We start from the raw sequence: 16,961 nt of genomic DNA, 5'->3' as shown, positions 1-16,961 counted from the left end.
TGGCATTACATGTATAATCTTCAGCTGTTGGTATTATACTTAGATAGTATTATACTTAGTACAGCATGTGCAAAAATAAAAGAAAGTTGCGAGAAAATCTTTTTTTAGGCAATCAATCATATATTTTTTTTAGGGCTGTCAAACGATTAATCACGATTAATTGCATCCAAAATAAAAGTTTGTGTTTACATAATATATGTGTGTGTACTGTGTATAATTATTTTTTATATAAATGCACACACGTATATATTTAAGAAAAATATGTTATTTATATATAAAATGTTTATATTTATATAAAATATACATTATATATAGGCTACATTCAGTCTTTATACAGTATATACATGCAAATATTTCTTAAATACACATGCATGTGTGTGCATTTATATACAAAATAATTGTACACAGTACACACACATATATTATGTAAACACAAACTTTTATTTTGGATGCGATTAATCGCGATTAATCGTTTGACAGCCCTAATTTTTTTCTGATTGGTGTTTGGAGGTCTATGTTAACAGAGCTACCACTAACTCTCACTCCAAACCAGCCCTGCCAACACTTGGTGTCTTGACCGCCATGTTCAAAAGAGATGAAGCGTAGGCCCAGGCTGTAGTCTGTGAATGTGTGGCTCACCTTTCTACAAGAGCAGTCGTCGCAGTCTGGGTCAAGGATCACTTCATTCGGCTTAACTCTCTGGGGTCGGCGGTATCGCCGGCGATACCAGCTCACTTTTTTCCTTATCAGTGCAAAAGAGACTCAAATTACTCTGTTGATTTTGATCTTACATATAAGTGTTATACATCATTCGATCCTGTTAAGTTTGTATTTTTTTTGTGGAACCTTGTTGTGCTTTTCGCCAAATAAAGAAAAATAAACATGATGCGCGTTCTGCGTTCTCTCTGCGCGTTCTGCGTTCTCTCTGTCAGTGAGGTCCATTCTGAAACGCGTCCGAAAAATGAACTGTAACTAAGTCAATACTTGTCACAGAGATACGAGACATGTGTCTTTTTAAAGCTTGTATTCTCTTCTTTTAAATAATTTAAAGAAGTAATTTTTAAGTAATTTATTAAAAAAAGAAATATTTCCAGTTTATGTAATCCGTTTGAAACCAAGGAGAGGTACAGTTTTTTCGTTCTCAGTTCATTATCTTTAATTAGCTGAGGCCCCCACGCCCCCAGCGCTTTTCACATGGTAAATAGGTGATCTAACGTTATGCATAGCACACGCCCAGCAATCAATGGCATAAAAATATGAAGTTTCTCCATCAGATTCACTGATAGTTCATCGCGTTTTGAGAATGGCACTCTACTCCTTCAGATAAATCTGGACAGCGGGGAAGGATTCACCTTTTCCTCAGAGGAATTTGAAACTCGGACGACCAACGGCTGCATTTTGAAGAACGAATTGACCCCGCCGAGGATACAAGCTCGGAGTAAGTTGTTTAGTGTTATATAATTCCTTTTCTGATTATAGAGCTCAAATGAATTTTCAGACTATATTTTGCCTAGTTTTAGCTAGCTTTTCACATAGGAAAGATTACCTCACAGTCACAATATCTCTATACGTAGGCCTATACGCTTGTGTAAACTTTTTAAATGTGATATTAGACTACATATATTTCACTCAGTTTTGAGATTAGTTTATGTGTGGAATTAGTCTTATTGTGTACGTGCTGTGATTGGACCCCACCTACGGATGTAGGCGGGGGCTGGTGGGGTAGAGCACGGAAGTGCAGAGCAGTGTGATGATGGGAATCGAGGCGGCCTGTTTAATAAAGACATAGTTGTTAGATAAAGCTGTGTTAGTCTTATTGTGTATGTGCTGTGATTGGACCCCACCTATGGATGTAGGCGGGGGCTGGTGGGGTAGAGCACGGAAGTGCAGAGCAGTGTGATGATGGGAATCGAGGCGGCCTGTTTAATAATGACATAGTTGTTAGATAAAGCTGTGTACGCGCTCTTTCATGACAGTTTATGACACTGATTATCATGCTAAAATACTGCCTTATGCGTAATTTATTTTGTTTGCAAATAACTGCTTAGGTTATATAATGATTTAGTGAAATATATTTCAGCCTCCGGTAAAATATGTGATACTGTCTAAATACAATATATTATTTATGTATAAATGTTCAGTTAGGCTAACTGAAATAAAACCATGTCTATATTGTGAAGGGTAGTCAACTTTAGCATGGGTGTGTTCACTTATTCTCTAAGCACTGTGTGTGTGTGTATATATATATATATATATATATATATATATAATTTAATCGCAATTTTAACCAAAAAAATCTACAATGCATGCCCAAAGTCGTGCAGCCATATAGTTTCTCTTGATATCAGCATGTTCAAAGGTGCTTATTTTTTATTTTATTTTATTTTACAGGGACGAGATGCCACTGATGAGTCCTGCTGACTTCAACATTCAACAGTCTCTGTACATGAAACATTGTAAAATGAAAAATCAAACACCTTGGAAATGACAGGTATGTACTATGTTTCAGGAATGGGACAATGTTGTGTGACTGTTCAAGCCTCTGTCTTTAGATCAGTGTGTTTACTAATGTGCTTTTTTGTCCTTTGTTGTGTATATTTGGATTATGTTGTGTTGTAAATAAATCCAAACAATCTAAAAGCCATTCTTTTTTAAATCTTCTCATTCTTTGTGCAAGGCTCCTCGTAATGATAGGGCCTGATAGCACCTAATAGGGCCATTATGGGAGGGTCTTTGTCTTTCTCAGGTGCGAAATGCATATATATTAATGAGAGATCATGCCCCTTCGCATAAAGCTTTCTGACACAAAACACGTCATTAAAAATGTAAAATACTTTATTGACTTATTTGAATGAGTAGTCAGGATGATTCTCACATAGTTTTGGAGCAAATATTCTAGACTATGTGATACAATTTTCAAAAGTCTTGTGAAGAAATAATCAATATGTGTTTTGCGGCCTTATTTCAGAAACTTTAATTTTTAGTTTTTTCAATAACCATGCATAAACAATATTTTCTCAAAAATACAAATATGTACATACATGTTGCTCACATATTATGGTAGCCCTGTTTGTGCTAAATAGAGTGTAATTACACCTGTGCCATTAATATGTTTATAAGCAACTGAAAAAAGCACAAATGTCAGGGCATGTCAAAATATCTCAAGGACCCCAAAAACACCTTAGACCCCAGAGGGTTAAATTCATCAATGACCTCTTGGCTTTCATCAAGTAGGGACACAGTGAGTGTATAAATGCACCCACAATCTGTTCGACCACAGTACCAGTCCTCCACACTGACAGCTGGCTGTGCAATATCAAAATTTTCGGGGACGTAACCCTCTTCCAGCAAGTCAATTGATTAATTATTGTAAGTGTGTCCACAGTCCCACGGCATGTCCTCGGACCGCCACTTGTCGCCTCCATTCTCTGTTATCTCCCAGTGTTCCAGACAATCATCTCCATCAGGATTTTTTAGAAGGTTTCCAGACATTTTGTTGAATCTGCTTTTCCAGTGACTAAGTGAGAGTCTGTCCACTCTGTTGATCCCAGTGCTATGTGGCATTATTGCAAAAAAGACATTTTAAAAGACCTCCAACAACAACAACAACAACAATAATTACAACAAATTCTAACCTCTGGCAAAAATATGATGTTTAAATATATATATATGTATTCAGTATATACATATAGACAGACGCTTTTATCCAAAGTGACGTACAAATTAGGACTAAATTAAAGCGAGTGATCGTGAAGAGGCAAAAACAACGCAAGAAGTGCTCAAAATACAAAGTGCAGGCATTTCTCAGAGTAGCATAAGCCAAACAAGGGAGGATTAAAGGGATACTTCACCTCTGGGAAGATGAATGTGTATTTAATATTGGTCATTTATATAGTAGAAATGTGAAATTATTTTTGAAATTGAAGCATTCTAGACTGAGAAAAGGCAGAAAATGTATTTTTTACTCATGTGGCTGAAAGACAATGCACTTGCTTTGCTGCCCTTACGAGGCCACTCCCAAACCACGCCTACCGGTTACATGCGGCAGAATCCGAAAAATGGATAAAACTAGGCTTGCTTTGATACATCGTTAGATACATCGAGTTATTTGATAAATTTCCATCGAAATGGTGCTAAATTGCGTTGTGCCGGGATGTACTAGCCTAATGTATATAACACAACTTAGACTTTTACATTAAAAATATGATGCAAGGCAGGACCATGTCAACAGAGTAGCTTATTAGCTCTGCATATGAACTGTTTTCCTCCAATTGAAATCACTATTTCTCTAAGCTAATACATTATCTAGGCTAATCCATACTCTAGTAACACTAAAGGTTTATAAAAAGAACCACAACCAATGTGAGTTATAACTTTTAATTAAAAAAATAACGAATATTAACACTTTTACACTCAAAGCTCTGCGGATTCAGCGATCTCGTCCAGAAGAAAATGGCATCGCTGAGATTCGCGACAGCAATAGGACTCTATATCTGTTTCCATAGGCGCACAGCGAGAGCACTGACACCGCCAGTCCGCCCCAGCTCGAGTCTGGCCGGGCTCTCTGTTTATCGCTGTATTGCGGCTCGTACAGGTAGCCGCGAGCATCAGATTCTCGCAACAGATCTTCGAAATCCCCTTCTGCCATGTCAACTTCAAAACTACCTTCCGCCATCGTGATTAGCCTACTATACAAACTTTCTACACAGACCAAGAGGCAAGAGTCTGTTAGCTTAGCTTCTACAGAAAGATGACTGACACTATCTTTACATTCTGTGAGTGAGATCCCGCCCCATATGGGCGTGGTGAAAACATGCGGAACACTGGCTGTAGTCTTTAGCCTCTGGCACAAAAATCCTCCGATGACGCAAAATGACGATTTTTGCGTCATCGGAGGATTTTTTCCAAACTAAAAATGTATTTTTCTCTCATATCAGGGGGATATGAGGGGGGGGAAGCACGGTAATTCGAAAATACTACTGGTTTTCGACTGATACAAAGCTTAATGCTAAATCCTGAAGTATCCCTTTAAGGGAAAAGGAAAGAGTTTTTTTTTTTTTTTTTTTTATGAGGTTAAGTGCTCACGGAAGAGATGAGTTTTCAGCTGTGTTTTGAATGCTGTCAGGGATACTGCATTCCGGATGAGGGTGGGCAGATCATTCCACCAGCATGGTACCGTGAATGAGAATGTTCTAGAGAGTGATTTTTTGGCTCTCTGTGATTGTACCACAAGCCGTCGCTCATTGACTGATCGTAGGCTTCTGGTAGGGATGTAGACTCGTAGGAGCGAGTGAAAGTAAGACGGAGCTAAACCTGTGATAGATCTTTAAGCAAGCGTCAATGCCTTGAACTTGATGCGAGCAGTGAGTGGTAGCCAGTGCAGAGAGATGAACAGAGGAGTGACGTGGGCTCTTTTGGGCTCGTTGAAGACGAGATGAGCTGCAGCATTCTGGATCATTTGTAGAGGTTTAGTTAAACATGATGGAAGTCCAGCCAGAAGAGCATTGCAGTAATCCAGCGTAGATATGACCAGGGCCTGGACGAGAAGTTGTGTTGCATGCTCAGTTAGGAAAGGCCTGATCTTCCTGATGTTGTGCAGTGCAAACCAGCATGATCGAGTTGTCTTTGTAATTTGGTCTGTGAAGGTCAGCTGGTCATCAAATATTACTCCAAGATTTCTGACTGACCTTGATGGGGTGATTGAGGAAGAATCTAGCTGGATAGTGAAGTCGTGTTGTAGAGACAGATTGGCAGGGAGGATGAGAAGCTCAGTCTTTGCCAGGTTGAGCTGCAGGTAATGTTCCTTCATCCATGCCGAGATGTCCGCAAGACAGCTTGAGATCCGTGCAGCTACTGTGGGATCATCTGGTTGAAATGAGAGGAAGACTAAGTGGTGTCCGCAAAATGATATAGAATTCATAGACAATTGGAAAAGTTGACATGTTGAAAAGAGATGGTATTCATCCCTCCTGGGATGGTGCTGCTCTTCTCTCTAGTAATATGGCACATAGTCTTAGAGCTCAAACATGACAATCTGGGGCTCAGGTCAGAAAGCAGACAGACTGGCTAAACTGACCGTCTGCCAACTGTCTCACGTCACTGAGGTCAGATAAATCCCATCACAAAGAGACTCTTTCATCTGGATATCATCATATAGAGACTGTGTCTGTTTTTTTTTTTTCCTTGAAAAAAAGATGGCGGCTGGTAGCGGCAGAGTGGCAGGTACTGCTGTCTTACCTCTCCTAAACCATACTGGGAGACCGCCAGGTTATCATAAAATATGACATGAAACTTATCGCCTCGGCGATATAAAAACTCTGTTAAAAATTAATACGTCCTTACACCACGTTATTTTGGTGATGCACCTGCTTTTTCTGATGGGCTCACAGATATGGGTGAGCTGGAGCTCTACCTCTAAACGTGTGCTTATGGACTCACCTGCAAAACTCGCTGTCGGTGTGCCGGTGGTCTCGTGGAGCCAGTATATCCTATACTCAAACATCCTGGATGATGGTCGAGCGAGGCGTGCACAAAGTGAGCTGGGTGGACATTCTACATCTATGTCAACAAAGCCAGGCCCAGCCGTCGTTCTCTGCGCAATCCTCCTTTTGTGTGGAGATGTCCATTCAAATCCTGGACCGAGATCTTTGGACATTGACCAAACGGCTGATTTTGACATCCCAGCGAAGCATGCTGCCTTTACCGACGCGGGAACTCGAGGTAATATTCCTCCAACAAACATGATGATAACTTCGTGCCTTAAACAGCAGCAGATGAAATTGTTTCAGACTGTAAATCATGCGAGTGTGTTGTGGGACGCTAAAACGAAGCCGAAAGGCATTTTTGGTGGCCACTTGAACATACGTAGCCTTATTTCAAAGACCGAACAACTTGAACATTTATTAACGGACTCAAACATCGACTACTTATGCCTCACAGAGACTTGGTTAACCTCAACAACACCTTTATCTGTTTTTAATATTCCAGGGTATAATGTGTACAGACGGGACAGAAGGAAAGGGAAAGGGGGTGGAGTCCTGATTTATGTTAAAGACAGCATTCAAAGTCAGCAAATAGTTTTTTCAGAAAACAATCTGGAATGCTTGGGGGTAAAAATTACATTATCTCCCCAAATGTATTTTGCTGTCTTTGCAGTCTACCGCCCTCCTACCGCCACAAATGAATTTTATGATTGTCTAAATGTTATACTTAAACAACATGGAAAAATGGAAGTTATTCTTATGGGTGATTTCAATTTAAATTGGCAAGACAAAACGCGTAGGAAAAAGCTTAAAGATATTGCCAAAACTTTTCAGATGATGCAGATAATCCATAAGCCTACAAGAATAACAAAATCTTCCCAAACACTTTTAGATTTAATTTTTACAAATAAACCAGATAGAATTAAAAAGATTTATAACATTATCACTGGGCTATCAGATCATAATCTTACTTTGGTCTCCAGGAAACTGTCAAAAACACGCTTTAAAAATCTGAATTCGGTGAAGGGGAATTCCATGCCCTTTATCGCTCCAAAGGACATGGCCTTTATTGAAAATGAGATAAAGCAAGTAAACTGGTATGACAAAATTGGTAGTATGCCCTGTGAGCCAGCTAGTGCTGATTTAATGTCAACTATTAAAGACATTATTTTAAAATACACCAAGAAAAGGGGCAAGAAAACAAATAAAAAATATAATCTACCCTGGTTTAACACTAATCTCTGGGAAATGATGAAAAAAAGGGATGCTTCTTTGAAAAAGTTTTTAAAAACAAAATTAAATACTGATCACCTGATTTTTAAAAGTTTAAGAAATAAAGTAACACAACAACTTAGAAAAGCAAGAGCAAACTTCTTCCTCAAAGTTATTAATGAGGCAAAAGGAAACCCTAAAAAATTATGGAAGAGCATTGACAAATTACTAGGAAGGGAAAAATCAGCAAATAAACACTTAAAACTTGTGGTGGATGGTTGTATTCAGGATGATGATAGGATTATTGGGGAATGTTTTAATGATTATTTTATAAATTCAGTAAAAGAATTGAGTTTAAGATTCCCAAAAATTCAAATTACACAAGCTTTAACCTGTAGTGATGCTGCTTTCAAGTTCTCTTTAATCATCCCAGAGAAAGTGGAAAGTGTAATCTCACTTCTATCTAATAGTAAAGCTAAAGACATATATGGTTGTGATACAGCTTTTTTAAAACAGCACAAGACATCTATTATGATACCTCTAGCGATGATTATAAATAAGTCTTTTAATGAAAATATCTTTCCCAGTGTGCTTAAATATGCCATTGTCACCCCTGTGCACAAATCTGGGGATACCCAAGTGGTCTCTAACTACCGACCCATCAGTATTCTCCCAGCTGTGTCAAAGGTTATCGAAAAGGTTGTGGCAGAACAATTAATAGCACATCTGAACTCTAGGTCCTTTTTACATCCGATGCAATTTGGTTTCAGAAAAAAACATTCCACTGAAACTGCATGCTGTTACTGTCATGCACTGCTCGGTGGAAACAGACAGTGGTGATCCAAATGCAGGCTTTATTGAGAGGACAATCCAGAAACAGGTACGAGTGAACAGGCAGAAGTCAAAACCAGGTAAGCAGTCCAGATAAGCGATCAAACAATGCAGGGATAAGGCAAACGGGAAGACCAGATACAGGCAGGGAGTCCAGGAACCGTGAAACTAGAAAATACTCGGAAACACTAAGAAACTAGGAAAACGCTTAAGATGCAGTGAGACACATACAATACTGAGCCCTGAACCAAGGGAAAACTCAGGCTTAAGACAGGTGCGCTAAACAAGATAATCAAACACAGGTGCATGAAATCAACCAAAATCAGTCCAGGGTGAAACAGGATGGAAACAATAAACTAGGAAGGAGTGCCCCCCAGAGGCTCACGCGGGCACTCCAGCCGCAGATCGTCACATAACCCCCCCTCTGAGGAGCGGCCTCCAGACGCTCCTAAGAGCTCCGGAGGGAGGTCGACGGGGGATGGGATGGAGGGCCAGGCCCGTGGAGAGGCAGGGGGCCAGGCCCATGGAGAGACCTGGGGCCTGGAGACCAGAGCAGGGCAAGAGACCATGGGTGAGCACACTTGGAAGGGGACCAGGACGGAGCAGACTCGGACGGAGACGAGGGCGGAGCAGACTCAGATGAGGTCCATGTCAGCGTCACCTCCATGGCCCTCACAGAGTACCTACTGCCCCCCTCCAAAAAATACTTGGGGAAATTCACAGGTTCAAGAAAGGCCTCCCGGAGCTTGAAGGGCGCAGGCAGGGCGAGGCGCAGAGGCGGGGCCGGCAGGGCGAGGCGCAGAGGCGGGGCCGGCAGGGCGAGGCGCAGAGGCGGGGCCGGCAGGGCGAGGCGCATAGGCGGGGCCGGCAGGGCGAGGCGTCTGGATACACTCACCGGAGCCTGACGAGCCGAACGAGTCCTCCTCCTCCTCCTGCAATGGCGAGTCACTGGGCTTGATTCAATCACTTGGTCTGAATCACTCACTTTGCTAGATTCAGCACTGGACGCACTTGACTCGGCGGCACTTAACTCGCTTGATTCGGCGGCACTTGACTCACTTGACTCAGAAGACGATGCACTTGACTCACTGGAAGACTCAGAAGACGATGCACTTGACTCACTGGAAGACTCAGAAGACGATGCACTTGACTCACTGGAAGACTCAGAAGACGATGCACTTGACGCACTTGACTCGGGATTCGGTTCACTTGACTCGGCACTCGGTTCACTTGACTCGGCACTCGGTTCACTTGACTCGGCACTCGGTTCACTTGACTCGGCACTCGGTTCACTTGACTCGCTAGACTCGGCGGCACTTGACTCGGCGGCACTTGACTCACTTGACTCGGCGGCACTTGACCCGGCGGTACTTGACTCACTTGACTCACTTGATTCGGCTGGCACGTGCTCAGACTCAGTAGAAAACTCTTGAGGCAGGAATATAACGGAGCTTACGTGAAGTGTTAGAACGTCGGGATTCACATGTTGCGTGGATACGGCGGACCCTTTACGAAGCGCTGGTTCAACTGGGCTTTCATGTAGCGCAAATTCGGCGGAGCACGTGTGAAGCGCTGATTCACCGGGAGACACTTGATGCGTGGATTCAGTGGGTACCTTGTACAATGGCGAATCGTCGGGTCTTTTGTGAAGGAAAAGTTCCAAAAAATCCACAGTAAAAAGCGAACCGCTCATGGAAAAGGCCAGGTCAATATATTGGGTTAGAGTCCAGCTTGAACTCGGAAACGGTATAGCAGAGCCGAGTGGTTCAGACAGTCCTCTCCGAAAGAACATCATCAAACAGAAATCATTCAAGTAGGACTGACGAGCGAGCTTCAAAAAATCTGTCACAAAAACCTTGAGAGGATGTTCTCCTTGACGGAGGCTTACGATCTGCGCTGTGGGATCCATAACGAGGTCCGTGTTCCTCTCAGCCGCTGGATCAGTTGTGGCTCAGTATTCTGTCATGCACTGCTCGGTGGAAACAGACAGTGGTGATCCAAATGCAGGCTTTATTGAGAGGACAATCCAGAAACAGGTACGAGTGAACAGGCAGAAGTCAAAACCAGGTAAGCAGTCCAGATAAGCGATCAAACAATGCAGGGATAAGGCAAACGGGAAGACCAGATACAGGCAGGGAGTCCAGGAACCGTGAAACTAGAAAATACTCGGAAACACTAAGAAACTAGGAAAACGCTTAAGATGCAGTGAGACACATACAATACTGAGCCCTGAACCAAGGGAAAACTCAGGCTTAAGACAGGTGCGCTAAACAAGATAATCAAACACAGGTGCATGAAATCAACCAAAATCAGTCCAGGGTGAAACAGGATGGAAACAATAAACTAGGAAGGAGTGCCCCCCAGAGGCTCACGCGGGCACTCCAGCCGCAGATCGTCACAGTTACTTCCTTGAGGAAATTAAAATGAGCCTAGATCAAGGAGGAGTGGTGGGAGCAGTCTTCTTAGATTTACGCAAAGCCTTTGATACAGTGAATCACGAGGTACTGATAAACAAGTTGGGTAAATACGATATTTCAGTAAATGTCCAAAATTGGATAAAATCTTATTTAATAAATCGAAAACAATGTGTGCAAATAAATGGAACTTTGTCAACGTCTCTTGACTCCACTGTGGGAGTACCACAGGGATCAATTTTAGGGCCTCTATTGTTTTGCTTATATATTAATGACCTGCCTTTGATTTGCAAGGGTACAAACATTGTTATGTATGCTGATGATACAGTTTTATATACCCATGGGAGAAGTGCAACAGAAGTAGCCAAAAAGTTATCAGATGTTATGAGTAAGGTCAGTGACTGGTTATATGACTCATGCCTTACATTAAATGTTGAGAAAACTGTAACTATGTTTTTTACAAACCGGTCTAAACTTAATATTTATCCGGAAGTTTTAGTAAGTGGCCAACATATAAAACATGTAGATGCATTTAAGTATCTGGGGGTAACTCTAGACTCGACGCTTAGTTTTAAAGGTCATGTTAAAAATATGTGCAATAAATTGAAATTTAACTTAGTAAATTATAGATACATAAGAAATTCTCTCACCACTGATGCATCCAGTACATATTTAAATGCAATGATTATTTCCCACCTCTTGTACTGTATTACATCCTGGTCTCAAGCATGTAAGACAGTCATTAAACCCATAGAATCCCTGTATAAAGACTGCCTCAAGATTCATGATAAAAAAACTTGTTATTATCATCACTGTAATATATTGGTCAAATATGAGCTGCTTAGTCTTGACAATTTAAAAAAATACTCGAATGTGTCTTTGATACATAAAATCATATATAGTGCTACTGCTCCCCCTCTGAAAAAGTTTGTCACACTATGCTCTGAAAAAACAGAGCGAACAACTAGAAGTTTCACAAGGGGGGAGTGTAACCTCCCTCGTCGTAAAACTAAACTTGGGAGCTCCTCTTTCTCAAGTATCGCTATGAGACAGTGGAATACCCTTCCCACGGAACATATTTTATGCACAGATTTTCACACTTTTTCTGGCTTGTCAAAGAGTTGGTTGCTAAGTAAGCAAGTTTGCACACATTGTTAAGATTGTGTGTGTGTGAGTGTGTGTGTGTTGTCTATGAATGATTGTCTAGAGTTGAATTGTGCTATAATGTGTTTAAGATGCTGCTATATTGTTTATGTGTTTGTTGGGGAGGGGTGAAACCGAGAGTAAATAGGCTGATGGTCTCCCTGTTTCTGTATTGTTAATCTGTATACCTGTATGATGGACATCACTCTTTTCAAACTCATGTGCAATTTTATTTTAAATTTTAAATTTGTTATACCTGCCCAGGGACTACAGGTGCAAATTAGCAAATGTTGCTACAACCTGGCCCAAGACATATTCTCTTGTTTAACAAGTTTAATGTTTATTGTGCATTGTCCCTGTTTCAAATAAAATAATTTCCTTCCTTCCTTCCTTCCCCGAACTAGGAAATACAAAAAACTCCCAAAAACTTTTTAAGGGTAAAAATTTGATTGATGTTCAACAGATAAAAAAACAAATATAATGCAGATAAACAAATGATAAAGCTTGGGTTGCTGAATATTCGATCCCTTTCTTCAAAAGCACTTTTTGTTAATGATATGATTACAGACCATAGATGTGCTGTGTTTGACAGAAACTTGGGTAAAACCATAGCCTGAGCGATGACATCTCAGATCATTATTTAATCTCATGTATACTTAATTTAGCCAAGGCTGCAAAGCCGACTCTGTGTTATAAATATGGTAGAACTATCACTTCTGCCTCTAAAGATTGCTTTATAAATAATCTTCCTAATCAGTTTCATTTCGTCAGCATCCCAGATAGCTTAGAAGAACTCAATGTTGCAACAGAAATGATTGACTCTCTCTTTTCCAGCACTTTAGACACAAATGCTCCATTGCGCTTAAAGAAGATTAAAGAAAATAGTCCAACGCCGTGGTATAACGAGCACACTCTGGCCCTTAAGAGAGCAGCCAGAAAAATGGAGCGTAGCTGGAAGAAAACAAAATTAGAAGTTTTTTGCATTTTGTGGAGAGAGAGCATGATTGTGTACAGAAAGGCCTTAAAAACTGCTAGATCTGCTTATTTTTCAACACTCCTAGAAGAAAACAAACACAACCCTAGGTATATATTCAAAACAGTAGCTAAATTAACGAAAAATAAAACTTCAACACCGGACGTTTTCAAACAGCACAGCATTAATGACTTTACAGTATGAACTTCTTTACTTAAAAGACTGATAATCTTAGAGAGAAAATTATAACTATGCAACCGTCTACTACAGTAGACGGCAGTGCGTTGTAGTCTCCCTGAGGAAAAATTCTATTCATTCATTGCTATAGGAGAGGAAGAATTGTCTAAACTCGTTAAATCATCTAAATCGACAACATACAGTATTTGTTAGACCCTATACCGACTAAGCTATTGAAAGAGATGCTTCCAGAGGTAATAGATCCTCTTCTCAATACCATTAATTCATCTTTGTCATTAGGATATGTACCGAAAACTTTTAAGCTGGCTGTTATTTAACCTCTTATTAAAAAAACGCAACTTGATCCTAGAGAATTAGTCAATTACAGGCCGATCTCGAATCTACCTTTTCTATCAAAATTACTTGAAAAGGGAGTATCTTCACAACTATGTTCCTTTTTAGAAAGAAATGGCATCTGCAAGGATTTTCAGTCAGGATTTAGACCGTACCATAGTACTGAGACCGCTCTCATTTGAGTTACAAATGATTTGCTCTTATCATCCGATCGTGGTTGTATCTCGCTATTGGTGTTACTCGATCTTAGTCCTGCATTTGATACCTTTAAAATTATGAAAAAAACAGAGATTTTAATTATTGGCAAAAAAACTTCCTCACTTAATAACTGTCACAACCACGCCAGGCTCCACCCTCACACAATCACAGCGCACTCCCTCTCCTGAGTACTGATCACACACCTGCACATCACACACCTGCACATCATTAGTACTGCAATCACCTCCTGCTTATAAACCTCACTCTCACTCTCATTCTTTGTCCGGTATTGTTTGCATCAAGACGCTAACGCTGTGCTTACCTCCTGGACTCCAATATCTGCTATCCAGTCTCCGTGTGATTTCTCCTAGTCAACAACATTGATCCTAATCACCAGTTCATTCTCCTGAGTCTTCACAAATTCCAGTTTGTCTTCATCTTCACCAACTGCAAGTATTCGAACTGTGTTATCCGTAGTTGATCATCTGGATCTCTTCTCACCCACATTCCTTCACCTGCTCTGCCGAACTTTCACCTGGTTGTTCAATAAACATTATATTACTTGCATCCTTGTGTCAGTCCCTTCTGTCTTGTAACAGAATACCGGACCACCCTAAAATGGACGATAGGGTCAGTATTGTCATCCTGGCTGAAGAGAGCCAAAATCTCCCAGCTTTTGCCCATGGACGTTCGTTTGAGGGAACCTGTCTGGCCAGATTTCGCGGGACCCGTGGAGGCCGCAGTAGAGGCGGTGGTCGAGAGGAGTCCCGACACCACTCTCGACTCTATCTGGCCCCTCTTCGATCCTGGGTTGGTGACGTCCAGCCAAGCCTGCACCGCTGGTTCTGTCCAGCCGACCCCTCACCGCTGGTTCCGTCCAGCCAAGCCCTCACCACTGGTTCCGTCCAGCCAAGCCTGCACCACTGATTCCGTCCAGTCCAGCCAAGCCCTCACCGCTGGTTCCGTCCAGCCTAGCCAAGCCTGCACTGCTGGTTCTGTCCAGCCAATCCGAGCCGGAGCCCGCTGATCCTGCGCCGGAGCCCGCTGGTCCTGCGCCGGAGCCCGCTGATCCTGCGCCAGAGACTATGAACATCACGCCTGCCCAACCAGAGACTCAGTATGTACTGGAGCCCATCGTTGTTTCTGTGTTTGTGGCTGTTACTACACTAGTAGCCACTGAGAATGCGTCTCTGTCAAAGAAACCTTTGGATTTTGGAGATGAGAATTGTCCAGTCCCAGTTCGGTTACCCAAGCCTGTCAAGCTAGATCCTGTCATTCATCTGCCTGTCGTGTTAGCCCTGCCCAACCTCCCTCTTCCACCACCTCTTCAAGACATCTCGAACTCTGTTCTTTTTGGGTATCTGCATAGGACTTCAGTCTCTTCTCCAGTCATCTGTACCACCCAGTCATCTGTCACCCTCCAGTCCATTGGTACCACCTTGGACCTGTCGGAAGCCGTCTTCTCCTGTGCAAGATTAGCCCTTAGCTCCGTCTAAAACCTCGGTGCGCTCTGATCTGCTTCGACCTGTTGCCCTGGCTCCCGAACCTACGCTCCTTCCACCCTCGACCTCGGCGTGGACCATCGGCCATTCGGTCTTGCCGGACTCCCTCAGCACGTCGATTCCACCGAGGTCAGACGTCGCTTCACCTCCGCTGCGGACTTGCGAACCGTCCGCTGCGCTCTGGTTCTCCACCCCTTCTGCTGCGGTTTGCTCCGCCCTTCCTCAGGCTCCATCTCCGCCCTCGGTCGTTCCAGCTCGCCCTCAGACCTCCGGATCCCCACCTCGCTCTCAGGAGGTCGTCGCTGCGGCTCCATCGCGGTCACCTGGGTCTTCATCATCTCTTCACTACCTAGGCTCATCGACTACGCGGTGGGCTTCATCCTCGTCGTCGCCTCCGGTCATCTCCATGGCGGCCTTCACTGCTTCTCCATGGCTCCTCCCTCCGTCGACGCCGCCGTGGGGTACCTTTTTGGCTGTTGCCTGGGCACCTTCCATCACCCATCTGCCCAAGGCCCTTCACTGGCTCTCACCACGACCTGCACCACCCTGGACCTTCCTGTTCTGTCTCCTCCCTGTCAGCCGTCCTCCACCCGAACCTCCTCCTGCTTCTTCTGCCTACCCTTGGTCATCTCCTTGATCCGCGCCTGCGGTAGTGCCTCGCCTGCCTTCAAGACCCCCTCCACCCCTCCCTTCTGTCATCTGTTACGGCGCGAGGTCGCGCCTTCCGAGAGGGGGCGTAATGTCACAACCACGCCAGGCTCCACCCTCACACAATCTCAGCGCACTCCCTCTCCTGAGTACTGATCACACACCAGCACATCACACACCTGCACATGATCGTCTGGATCTCTTCTCACCCACATTCCTTCACCTGCTCTGCCGAACTTTCACCTGGTTGTGCAATAAACATTATATTACTTGCATCCTTGTGTCAGTCCCTTCTGTCTTGTAACAATAACTTAGAATACTGTCTAACACTTGATGGCTGCTCTGTCAAGTCTTCGTCGGTTAGGAACCTGGGTGTGCTCTTTGATACCAATCTTTCATTTGAAAGTCATGTTTCTAGCATCTGTAAAACCGTACTCACCCATAAAAAAAATAAAAAAAATCTAAATTACGACATATGCTTTCAATGAAAAATGCGGAACAGTTAGTTCATGCGTTCATGACCTAAAGCCTAGATTATTGTAATGCTATTATGGGTGGTTGCCCTGCACACTTAATAAACAAACTACAGCTGGTCCAAAACGCAGCAGGTTGAGTTCTTACCAGAACAAGGAAGTATGACCATATTAGTCAAGTCAAGTCAAGTCACATTTATTTATATAGCGCTTTTCACAATACAGATTGCATCAAAGCAGCTTCACAGTGATAACATGAAAGTAGTACAACACAGTTCAATAATATTGTTGAATATTAAATATCCCCAACTAAGCAAGCCAAAAGCAAGGCGACAGTGGCAAGGAACCAAAACTCCATCAGATTGGATGGAGAAAAAAACCTTGGGAGAACCCAGGCTAGTCAGGGGCCAGTTCTCCTCTGGCTAACAATCATAGGGTTTTAAATTAGCTTTACAGTAAGTCCATATCAGAGAGTACCTGGAAAAAATACATTTAGTTAATCATGTAATATTTAGGGGATAACATATCGCCGGCGTTGAGTCGTCTCTTCGCAG

At 42.6% G+C, this 16,961-nt stretch overlaps 2 protein-coding genes across 2 annotated transcripts in view; one reads left to right on the top strand and one right to left on the bottom strand.

The window, feature by feature from the left end:
• wwp2 (WW domain containing E3 ubiquitin protein ligase 2) overlaps positions 1 to 16,961 on the top strand; it is a 99,910-nt gene that overhangs the window by 3,636 nt on the left and 79,313 nt on the right. The gene's annotated exons all lie outside the window — the stretch shown is intronic.
• On the bottom strand, positions 466 to 3,533 carry fbxo2 (F-box protein 2). The gene is given in 2 exon segments (XM_056252051.1): positions 466 to 697; positions 3,188 to 3,533. Coding segments are annotated over 2 exon segments (537 nt in total). The 5' UTR covers positions 3,493 to 3,533.

This window comes from Rhinichthys klamathensis, unplaced genomic scaffold, assembly GCF_029890125.1.
Source record: "Rhinichthys klamathensis goyatoka isolate OS25496 unplaced genomic scaffold, OSU_Roscu_1.1 h1tg000092l_1, whole genome shotgun sequence".
NCBI lineage: Eukaryota > Metazoa > Chordata > Actinopteri > Cypriniformes > Leuciscidae > Rhinichthys > Rhinichthys klamathensis.
The sequence above is the reverse complement of the archived record's forward strand: the minus strand, read 5'-3'. Positions and strand labels throughout refer to the sequence as shown.